General features: G+C 38.1%; 1 protein-coding gene across 2 annotated transcripts; it reads right to left on the reverse strand.

The window, feature by feature from the left end:
* Nucleotides 1–4090: 4090 nt before the first annotated feature.
* Nucleotides 4091–10559, reverse strand: morf4l1 (mortality factor 4 like 1). 2 transcript variants are annotated; one of them, XM_015964374.3, is made up of 12 exons: nucleotides 10418–10559; nucleotides 9811–9857; nucleotides 9667–9734; nucleotides 9484–9570; nucleotides 9277–9354; nucleotides 9176–9201; nucleotides 8950–9041; nucleotides 8670–8771; nucleotides 8472–8560; nucleotides 8194–8366; nucleotides 4683–4767; nucleotides 4091–4612 (listed from the first exon to the last, which is right to left on the reverse strand). In XM_015964374.3, exons 1-12 carry the CDS (start codon nucleotides 10455–10457, stop codon nucleotides 4528–4530), a joined length of 972 nt encoding a protein of 323 aa, XP_015819860.1. In that variant the 5' UTR covers nucleotides 10458–10559; the 3' UTR covers nucleotides 4091–4527. The 2 variants fall into 2 exon arrangements, with proteins under 2 accessions (XP_015819860.1, XP_054588991.1); XM_054733016.2 differs by having other exon boundaries at nucleotides 9484–9588.
* Nucleotides 10560–11917: the final 1358 nt, after the last annotated feature.

The raw sequence follows: 11917 nt of genomic DNA on the forward strand, positions 1-11917 counted from the left end.
CCCACGCGACGCCTCGTAAAAGTTGGTGGATTGGCCAATTGGTAATAATACACTCTGGGCTGGACCAATAGCCAGAGGTCTGATGCACCCGCCAGTTGTTTGTGAATCTCAGTAAACAGACAGACGAGCTTAACAAAATGGAGAACAAAAAACGGAAAGGAGAAGCGGAGAAAATTCGACTAAAAAAGAAACTGGCCCTTCAGGCTGATGCTGGCACATGTGTTAAAATCTCACAGTTGTTTGGTAGTGAAGGTTCAAGTAAAATCAATTTAGGAAGTGATGGAGCCTCAGCCCAGCGACAGGTTGGAGAAGAAAAGAGGGAGGAGGAGGAGAAACCCGAGCCGGTGTTGTGCCATAAATTGACTCGCTGCCAAAAAATGATTAGCCACCGCGGGATCGCGCACGCTTAGGCAATTGCATTTCTAGACAAAATTCCCCAGGATTTCGCCCTAAAACTCAGCATATCTAGCAATATGGACATTCAGAAAGCAAAGATAACCTCTTCCGGGACTTAAACAGATGTTTATCGCGGATATTAGTGTGGCAGTGTTTGTGGCACCCTGCGCGGGAGCACGAGGACGTGCTTGTGGAAAGAGGGAGGAAGATGTGGAAGTGTGAGCATCCACAATGTCCCGATAGATTGTGCGCCCTGGCTATTCGGCTAAAGAGATGTCCCTTTGGCTAACTGGTTAGAGCGTGTGACTTTCACCCGGGAGTCTGGGGATCGAATCCCGCCCGGGCACTCCTCTTTGCACCTTGCCACATTAGTTTTTCCAGTTCGGAAGTTGTTTTAAGTGTTGCTATTTGTCTTAAACGTTCACAATGAGGATATATTAATCCTTTTTGCAATATTTGCGATTGAAAGATGGTTTGTGCCACAAACTTTGTGGTAAGAACTGGCTTTCTTTATGTTACAGCCTTGATACTAAAAAAATAAATAAACAATGTAAAATGGCACCCTGTGTTGAATGTAAACGTTGTATAAATGGAAATAAACAATTCTCCAGCGATTTAATTTTCCCCCCTTCCTTTCTTTAGTCCACTTGACATGGAGCCACAGTTAACTAGTTTGGGGCACATTTTTACTTGAAAAAAAGTATTTAAAATGATCAAGCTTTGGCTTTACAATGACACTGTGTAGGTTGCTATTCATTACGTTGCTCTATTTAAAAGTAACAAGATAAAAGCACTTCAGCACATAAAATCAAGATTGTCACTTGCCAAATAGACTACACCCTCCCGTTTACCTATAAGAAATGCCTCAAAATATCTTTAAATTCTTTATTGATGATTTAATTGTAGACAAACTTGCCAAAAAGTCATTGAATCGCTAAGATTTTCATGGAGGCTAAAATTGACCAAATAAGGGTTTTATGTATTATCTGTTGACGTTACTGTACTCATACTGCCTACTGTGTCATCAAAAACACCCCAAAAATGGCAAAAAAAAAAGAAAAAAAAAAAAGAAGATAATTTCCCTTGCCAAAAATTGATTACAGTGTCCTGGTCACCTGTAAAGGGTTACATTTACCTAAATATTACTTTATTTATTATCTCTTGATGTTATTAGTGCCATCACAGGATGCCGGTGTCTTTCACATTCATAAACACCTCAAAAATGGCAACAAATGATCATTTCCCTTGCCAAAAATTGATTACAGTGTCCTGGTCACGTGTAAAGGGTTAAATTGACCTAAATATTACCTTATTTATTATCTCTTGATGTTATTAGTGCCATCACAGGATGCTGGGTGTCTTCCACATTCATAAACACAGAGTTCTGGTCACCCATAAAGGCTTAAATTGGCATAAATATTACTTCATGTATTATGATGCTGGGTGTGTTCCACAATCATATTCGAATAAACGTGAAAATATTCTGTCCGAATATCTGTTTCTTGTTATAAATATAACAGCTAGAAGGATTTACAGTTAAAATAGGAGAAACACGTGACTCCCCAGGAAGGGTCGTAACACCACTTGCCTCATGCACATAAGTGAACAAAACAAAGCAGCATGGAGACACTCCGTCTCCAACCACCTCTCAGGCAGCAGCCTGCACTCCCAAGTTCTACACGTCACCAGAACATAACCAACCGCAACACAATAAAAGCAGTGTTATACAAAATGGAAGGCCTGTAGTGTTTATTCTCTTACAGTAACAACTTATCAATTTTTTGGAGGAATTTATTTGAGAATTTTTTGGTTTTTATTAATTGTGCAATAGAAAAGTAATCGCTAGATTAATCATCTAAATAGTCATTAGAATAGTCGACTATTCGATAAAATAATCGTCAGAATAATCATTTTAAAAATAATCAGTTACCCCCAACCCTACTTTTTAGAATACCAGGATAGGAAGGATGGTGTAGGTTTACGTTTATTAGATTGATACATAAATACTACCAATAAGAAAGTGTACGTTGGTGTGTGTCAGAAACAGCATAAGGATTAATGTCTTTTCAAAAAAAAACAGGTGATGGGCCGGTCTCCAGTCAAAATGCTCGGGCTGAATTTTTGTCCCAGTCCAGCCCTGGCTGTAGGAGACATGGAGCTAGGCTCCTGATACACCAGAACTGAGTTTAGCGTTTTGTAGAGAATCTTAGGATTATTGGAGTTTGTCTCAATGATGTCTGCAACATGTCTTTCCCTTATTTAAAGGGATAATAAGAAGTTTTGCTTCCTCTTAGCACCCCCTTGTGTCCATTTGTAGAAGCAAAACTATCTCCTCGCTGTGCCTTCGTCTTAACACCTTAATCTAACAGCTGGAACATCTCCCAGCGTTCCTAAGCATCTAGAGGAGTGATTCACCACTAAAATAAACAAATGAGCAATGTTCATTATCTAAAGCATTGGTTCCTAACCTGGGGGTCCCGACCCCCACAAGGGGGCGCCAAAGCCTCTCAGTGGGTCGCCAGGACCTCTCCACTTTAAGGGGTTAAAACTTCATTTATTACTTGTTAATAGCCTGCATTTTGCTCACATTTTTTTCATGAGTGAAAAGTTTACTGATATTAAGACAGGAAATAATTAGAACAGAAAAAGTAACACACTTTTAAGAACATTTTGCTCAGCTCACTGTTTTATTTTCAAGTGTCAAAAGTTCATTAAAGATAGGACTGGTTGATTAATCCCAGCCTTTACAGTAAATAATCTAGTATAAACAGTAATATACACATTTAAGTACATTTTGCTCAGTGTACTTTTTATGTGTCAAATGTTTATTGAAAGGAATGATTGATTTATCAGTGTTTACAAGAAACAATGTTTTCAGAAAAGTAATACAAACTGTTAAGCACATTATGCTCTGTTTGGTTTTGTTAATGACTTTGTTCTGTACTGGAGCCTACTATTACTGTTATCTATTGAATCAAAGCATATTAAAATGTGCTTGAACAATTTTATCATTTCTTAATACTGTTTGTACTGGAAGAGAGAATAGGAGGGGGTCGTCAAAAATTTCACTGGTAAAAAAGGGGTCCCTTGGGAAAAAGGTTGGGAACCACTGATCTAAAGCATGCAGGAAATGTACTGAAGCCAGACGGCAGCATCAGGTAGGTCAGCTCAATTATTTCTAAGTACCAGTAGACCAGACCAGCAACAGTGATGTTTTGCGATGTTGCAAGTGCAATATTCTGGCCACAGGGGGCGATAGGGGCTGGGTGGACTTTCATTAACCCTGTACAGGGTCATTTTAACACATACTGGCAGGGTCGGCTCAAGCCTTTGTGGGGCCCTAAACAGGTTTCCCTAGGTCGCCTGTGCCTTGGGCCGGCTCTGCATACTGGCACAAGTAAATGATTTTAAAATATGAAAAGGTGTCAAATTGTCCCTTTAAAGGCTTTTGTCTGGAATTTTTAAAGTATTTTTCTATCTAAAAGTTTAATTGTAGGATGGTAGCCTTTGAGCATGTGAGTTGGTGCGAGAGGATAAGATTTAAGTCACTCAGGAAAAAAATTGGGTTAGGATTATGACTGACCGATAAATGACAAGAAAAATCTGTTTCATTCTGCTATTACCTCAATTATTGAGGATAATTGATGCAAACCCTGAAGTTGCTTTAGCTTCAAACTGAAAACAAACCAATAACTACAGAATAAAAAGGCTTTTATTAGAAAATAACAGCTTGAGACACATTTTATCAGTATCAAGTCGGGAAACTGAAGTAATCTTGATTAAGTCCCTTTCTGAGACGATGCTGGTTAACGTTAGACAAAAAAGAAAAAATATATATATCAAGGAAACATAGAAAGTGGTACTCAAAAATATACCAACACAGAAAAAGTGTACTCAGCAGCTTTCCTCTTGAAAGAAAAAGTCCAAAAACTACTTAAACATCTTGCTCTGGATCTTCCTCGTAGGGTTCCCTAAATCAGTTCCTCAAAGGTGTTTTGGTCAAATCACATCCTTCTGACAAAAAATAAAATAAAATAAAAAGAATCTTGTCCAAACCTGAATGCACAAAGGCCTTAGATATTAAAATAAACAAAATAATAATAATAATAATTAACTAACAAAAACTACAACTTAGACTGCCTTGCGGTGATACTCTGGAGGAGCTACTTCGTAGTCACTTGCATTGAAGAGTGACACAGAGTTCTTAACAAGATATCTGCAAAGAAAAGAGACAAAGTTAATTTCTGCTGCAGATTCTGCCTTTTAAAAATATTTGTTATATTTACTTGAGAAAGTCTTGTAGATAACTGAGCAATAGTGCAAGGCTCTTCTCGTCCAGAGGAGTGTACGCCAGCATGGCTCCAATCCTCACTGTAAAAAACAAACAAAGGCTCGCTGTTACTCGCTGTGAGAACAATGGCTTTGTTGTTTGATGTTCACACATTATCCAGGTAGGAAACAGTTTAAAGCAACACAAGGCTAAAATTTCAGTTTTCTTTCTTAGTACTAACAATGTCCTGGTTGATGTTCCCAAGAATATTTCCCTTTTTATCTACTTCAGTGTCAGTTATTTACGTAAATCACATTCTAATTTATTTTTGTTTGTTACAAAACGCGTTCCTTTAAGAGTAAAAATGAGTCTCAGCTGTAAATTAAAGACAATATTTCGTGCATATTTGTTGTTTACATTTGCAGGGGTCTTATAATCAAAGATCTTCTACACAACAACAATATCTCATTTTTATGACGAGTCACTCACTACCTGATGTTTCGTCGTACACAGACCGAGCTGCGCTAGCCTTGTGCCCAACTTTATTTCTATCTTGTTAAAAAAGATTACAGCATTAAAGCTGCAGCTTCAGCCATATGGACATATTTCATAATCAGTGTTGGGAGTAATGCGGTACAAAAGTAATTAATTACTGTAATGCATTGCTTTTTGCTGTAATGTGGTAATGTAAGGCATTACAGGGAAAGAAAATGGTAATATTTACTCGGTACAGTTGTCAGTAACGCGGTAATTACAACGCATTTTTAAACCCAGAATCAAGCTGCGTTTCTTAAAAATTCAAATTGTGGGAAACCCGAAGAAAGATCCAGTATCTGCATATATTACGTCATTTATGGACTCAGCTTTGCGGGCAGAGAGGACGCCACGGTAACGGCTCAACTGCTTCCTGCACGCGGCCGCTGTAACATTAACAAAATCGCTCCACTAAAACAAAATAATTCACTTGCGATTGTTCATATCAGCGCATATTCTCTGGTATTTTGTGCTTTTCTGACATGCTTTGCCTCAGCTGAGTTCGTAATCTGTGCCCCGGTGATTTCAACTCATTACTGCTGGAGCGCCGCGCATGTGAAGATCCCTTTGGCTGATCGTTAGAAAGTAGGAAATCTAGTTTACAGTTTTTTCTGGAAGACGGAGAAAACATGCAGCATGCAGGAAGGTTAGAGAGAAAGGGCAGGAAAATATTCAAATAAAATCAAGAAAAAAAGAAAAAATTAGGTAGATTTATCCCCAATACACATTTTTACCAGTGAAAAGCAATAATATGTAAGCATTTAATATTTATACATGTGATAGAATCAGATCACCCCAGAAGTCAGTCCCACATCCAGGGCCGTATCAAGGCATTTGGGGACCAAGGCAAATATAGGCATGGAGCCCCCACCACCTCACTCCCTGCTCAGTTAATATAAGAAGGCAGCATGTTGAGAGTACAGATTGTTGTTGCTTTTATTTAATAAACAATCATTTTAAAGCACTGTTATTATATCTGACTGTTTTTAACAGCAATCCTAGCTCAGATACCACATCACTTTCCACATATATGCAGTGGCGGTTCTACATCGAATTACTCCCCGGGTGAGGCCCCCTTTGAGCGCCCCCCCCCCCCACTGCCCCCCCACCACCACCACACCACCCCACCTGCACGAACACACGCATGTTTTCTACAAACAGGCATGTTTTATTAGAACGACTATTGAACATTCATTTTTCTAAGTTGCACATATTTACATTAATTACTATGAAGTTGTCAGAATGTAAAGCACTATACATTATATACTGTATCAAAATATATAGAATCAAATATACAAAAACAAACAATAACTAAATATTAAGAATATATGAACATAATAGATAATAAATATTCTAAATAGCAAAAATATTTCACACATAACAAACTAAAGATAATCACTGCATTGCACTTAGAACAGAAAACACAAACTAAAAATTAAAACCTAACCTTGATGCAACGTCATCAATAATATCATCACATGAAATCTGCTCCCCTACTGAGTGATTGATACTAATCAGAGCCAGGTTAGTGAGCCGCCCCTGAAACATAGGTGACCTCAGGTATGACTTGATCAAGTTTTGAAAAGCTCCTCTCAGCTTGAGCCACAGTGAATGGCAGAGCAGTCCAAAAGTTGGGGTAGATCTCCAATAGATCTCATGATCCATAATATTTTAGAATTGCCTCTGAAATTGTAATTAAACTGACATAAAAAAACTGTAGACTACCAAAAATGCCAACATTTACAGAACAAATCATGTAAAAATAATCAGTGCAGCCATCTGCAATAAATAAACAGGAGAGTTAGTGGTGACTGGGGAGTTTTCTTCTGCTTGTAGAGTTGTTTTATTTATTATTATGTGAACATGATCAACATGTGTTTGTTGTTGTTCAGGCAGGCCACAGGCTGCAGTGAGCATTTAACAAATCCTAGTTTGAATCAGTAAAAAACGATTCAAGGACTTTTTTCGAACCATTTGAATTTCGTTTCAATATTTCAGCCCTATTAGCTCTGTTAGCAACTAGTTGACCGCATTTAACCGTTAAACATGCATCATGCAACATGCATCATGAGAGCATACCTTTATCTTTCTCCTCTTTTTTCTTTTTTTTCCCCCTGAATGGGGCACCTGGTGGTTTTAGCCTTTTTATGTTCATCTCTTCTGTTTGGCTCCTGACTCAGTAAGTTTCCTTTAGTCAGGACTAAACTATTTGACCTTGATGGGGGGGTGACCACAAAATCGTTTTGTTTTTCCTTTTTTTATTCGGCCATTTCACGCAATTCAGAGAAATGATAGGCCTGTGTTTATGATATTATGAATGAAATATGGAAGAACGTTAAGATGTGATTGACTTTAGCCATGTTAATACAGTTGATTCAGCCCCTGCACGCTCATTTTGCGCTCATTTCATTTGGGAAAGACGCAGAGGTGAATTCCCCCGCCGCACCCCTCCCCTTCCTGTTCTTCATAGACACACGGAGCACGTGAACGTTCTCAGTCAGCAGGAGCGCCTGCAGCTGCAGGGGGCGCCAACTTGCTGTTTCCAATCCAGACACTGTCATATGACAGATAATAGAAAACCTCGGTGCGGCGCAGATTTCCCTTTTTTTTTTTTTTTTTTTTTTACTCAGCGCTTGTGCGCCCCTTTTGTGTCATGAAAAAATGCCGCCCCGGGCAATTGCCCTGTCTGCCCGTGCCTAAAACCGCTACTGCATATATGTCATGAGCTCACTGAGCGTCACATTACCAGATTCATATTGAAGTTGTTTTGGTGAAAGTAACTTAAAATAATGCAAAAAGTAGTGTAATGCCTTACATTTTAAAATCAGTAATATTGTAATGTAATGAATTAATTTAAAATGAGGGTAACAAGTAATGAATAATGCATTACAGTTTTGAAGTAACTTGCCCAACACTGTTCATAATTAAGCGGCTCCAACCCACCACACTTTGTTAAAAACAACACAATATCCTTGTGATGATGTTTTTTTTACCAAAGAGTCTGAGGAGGTGAGAAGCACCGTAGATCTGAGACATCGGCGTGTCAGGATGATTGGCCAGGATGTCTGCGTACTGAGGCCTCTCAAATTTGTAGAGAAGTTGTGTCCCCAGCATAACGTTGAAATATTCACGGACACCAGCAACCACTTCGTTTACAGCAAACTCTCTGAAGAAGAGATGACCACAGCATGACACCATTGAAGAAGGAACATATTCATGACAGTAATTTTATAGGTAAAAATTCATAGTAAACTAGAAAATGTGTTTTTACTTGCTGTCAGAGTTCCCTCTTGATTTTTTGTAGTTTGCATAATCTTCAAGAACAGCGTCAACATTCTTTTTGGCTGGTAGGTGAAAAAGCTGAAAACAAAATTAAAACATCGATACTGTGAGCTTATCTGCACTTAAGGCACATGTGTCAGTGTAATAAAATAAAATGGTTTGAATATGGGTTATTTTAAGATGTTACCTGTTTTTGTCGTGTAATTAGGTCCCAGTCATCCACAAGCCACGGTTTCAGCTCCTCTGGGATTTTCACTTTAACCTCAACTCGATTTATAAAAGTTTCCTCCTAAGCACAGAGAAAACAAAACCTTTTCTCATTATGTTTGCTTACTGCTGTCCCAGCCTCACAAACATATTCAGAACCAATAGATTAAGCTTCCATTCAAAAACAAAGGTGAACATTTATTAACCCTAATAAGTAAAACCCTAAAAGTGCGGCTAAGTCAGTAGAGTTTATAACTTACACTTTCTACCGTAGGGTCAACACGTGCCCTCTTCTTTCGTGGAGGATGGGTCGGGTCTCCCCCTGTACTTGTTCCTTCTCCTGCTCCAGGAGCTACGCAGATAAACATAATTACTCTACGCACCTTTTTTGTGACCCTTATGTGGCTAAAATGGAAAAGTAAACACCAGAGAGACTATGTTGAAAGTAGCATGTGTTTTAACAATAAAGTGTGAAAATATACTCACCTTTCTGTTTGTTCTTTTTAGATTTTCTAAAATAAAAACAATAAATAATTTAAAAAGTTGTTTAATAAAGAAAAAATGACAGAAAAATAAAGGACACTTACACATCGTTTTTCTGCGATGCAGCAGGGATCTTCTTATTCGGTGCGGCACCCCTCATTCTCCCTTCTACATAATGGTCTCTACGCGGAGACAAATAAAAGCCAATTACACAAATGTGATTAGTCAGCATTTGTAAAAATATTTTGTGACAGAAACTATGATTGATCAAATCCAATGAGTAGATGTAATATTTACATTACTGGACTTACTGATTGGCCCTCTGAAGCTCTTTCTGTTTCTGAAGATTACTGTCCACATACTTCAGCACCCGGCTTTCAGGAACCCATTCGTCCCAGCTGGAAGAGAAAATGACTCTTAAGAATTAAAGTGTTTAAGAAAACTAACTAAATAAATAAATATACAAACATTTACCCCTAAAGTTGAAGACTTACTTTTTATTCCAACCACTATAATGAATAAAGTATTTGATTTGTTTGTCCTTGATGCTTATTTTAACACACTGCAAAGACAAGCATAATTTCAAGTCATAAATGTATCAGAAACATCAGAAAATAGCATGATGTGAGACAAGCTACCTTAGCTTCGTAGAGCAATGGCCCATGAAAACACAGCACTCTTTCACCTGAGCACAGAAAGGGAAGGATTTCAAATCAGCTTGAGATTGACCACATGAACTCCAAAACAGAACAGCATAAAATATTTAAGTATCCATGATCTGTTGCAAAAAAACTGCACATTTCATTGCACCAAATGTTTTTATTCATGTTCAAGAAAAACTGAATTTTGCTTGCCCGTTAAAATGTACTGCTAAAATCCCGTAATGCTATCAATTTGCTGATTAAACCAATAACACCGGTAAGATATCGCCTGGACTCTGCTAGCAGTTAGCTCAACAAAAACGGTAACTGGTGTAGTCCTATTGAAACAGCACAAAATGTACGTATTACAAATAAAAAACATAAAATTGACTAATTGTATATTAAATACAAGACACAATAAACACTCGAAGTGGCCAATAACATTTAAAAAACTGTTTAATTTCGACTTCTCATCATAACAATAAAAGCTAACACCGCTAGCCGCTACACTGCATCGCTACTCCAGCTAACATCTTGAACCCTTCAAGCCTTCTATGGAGCATCCGTAGTGATAAATACAACAAAATATTAAACACATATTTACCTTCTTGAAATTTAGGTTTCGGGTCCTGTTTCGGCGCCATTCATGGATTAAACTATCAAAATATCGGTGAAATAGAGAGGTCCCATTCCAGTCCACAACGGCGCCGCTATCTAATACCATTGCCTTCTTCTTCTGGTAGCTTAAAAGCATATTTTGGCGCATTATCGTCACCAGGCGGTGGAACGGGTGAAACGCAGGCTGCATACATAAAGTGACAAAGTTTTTAGCATCATGTTTATTTTGTATTGTAATATCCACAAATGGTCAGTTTCACCTACAGATGACCTATGGGTCATCGGTCATCTACAGACCTAATTCCATCTAATGAGGTGGATTTTATATTCTATCTGCCAACAAGCCACAAGATCCTGCTCTGCTTGTTGACATCCTGGAATCATTACAATAACATTCTCTCCTCAAGGTCCGTCACAGAGCACCCTCTTATCTAAGACTCTTTGCTTCACAGAAGAAAGAAGAAAGAAGATTTTAAAATTAAATATGAACTTCTAAAACTTATAAGCTAGATAATCATTAAATAAACGTTTGTTTATTGCTACTTATAATAATTATAAAATAATGAAATGTTTCATTAATCTGTGCTTAATGATTGATTGCATGTTTACTTGACCAGGTCATAACATTTGCACTCACACAAGAACAAAGTAAGGTAAAGTTAAGCCCATGACACATAAATAGCCTTTACTCCAGATCAGAGCATCCGGATAAAAGAAGGTGTGTTTCTGAGATGCTTGGTAATAATCCTCAAACTTGTCAACCTCTGGTTGGCTACACAATCATAACATGAGAAGATTAAAACCAGATTACTCGAATTTTCCCTCAGTTCTAGAGAAGCTCCAGACTGGCCAGCTGTAGCACACCTCTTTAACCACCAAAGCCTTTAACACGTCATCAAAACCTTTTTGCACCTGCAAAGCTGATACAAAACACTTCCTGCAGAACAAGCTGATATTGTTTAGATTCCTTAAGAGTCCACCAGAGACACGCGTTCCATCCGTCTGCCATGACCCAAGACATCTCTGGACTGAAGGGTCGGTGCCACGGTATTCTACAGCCTTAAAGTGCCAGAAGTCATCCAACCTCTCTGACCTTCGGATCCACCAAGAGGGTCTCTGAAAAAGGGTATGTAAACATGACAGATAACTTCTGATGTGTTTTTGATAATAATCAACCTCATAGCTTAACGCAAACCAAATTCTTTTACATCCAGAATTCAGCTCTCCTAGATACGGAAGTTCTGACTAACATTGCATTCACACATAGGTTTCATACATCACATTTAGTTCCATCCATCACAGTAAATGTTAGTTAACCAACCTGTCATGTTTTGTTTGCAAAATAAATTCTTACTTTTATAAACCTGACTGTTTTCTGAATCAAAACAAAGTGTCTACAATCCCCTAATAAATAAAGAATCCTAGAATCTTCTGATTACAGCACAATAAAGACCAGGCAGGTTGATATTCTATATTTAGAGTATCA

The sequence above is a fragment of the Nothobranchius furzeri genome, chromosome 4 (genome assembly GCF_043380555.1).
Source record: "Nothobranchius furzeri strain GRZ-AD chromosome 4, NfurGRZ-RIMD1, whole genome shotgun sequence".
Taxonomy (NCBI): Eukaryota; Metazoa; Chordata; class Actinopteri; order Cyprinodontiformes; family Nothobranchiidae; genus Nothobranchius; species Nothobranchius furzeri.

Excerpts from the sequence above, each read along its gene's own strand:
- morf4l1 (XM_054733016.2), bottom strand. The coding sequence starts at position 10,457 with ATGGCGCCGAAACAGGACCCGAAACCTAAATTTCAAGAAG. Across the intron at positions 9,735-9,810 it reads CATTGCTCTACGAAGCTAAG|TGTGTTAAAATAAGCATCAA; the intron begins GTAGCTTGTCTC and ends TTGTCTTTGCAG. Across the intron at positions 9,355-9,483 it reads GAGCTTCAGAGGGCCAATCA|AGACCATTATGTAGAAGGGA; the intron begins GTAAGTCCAGTA and ends GTCTCCGCGTAG.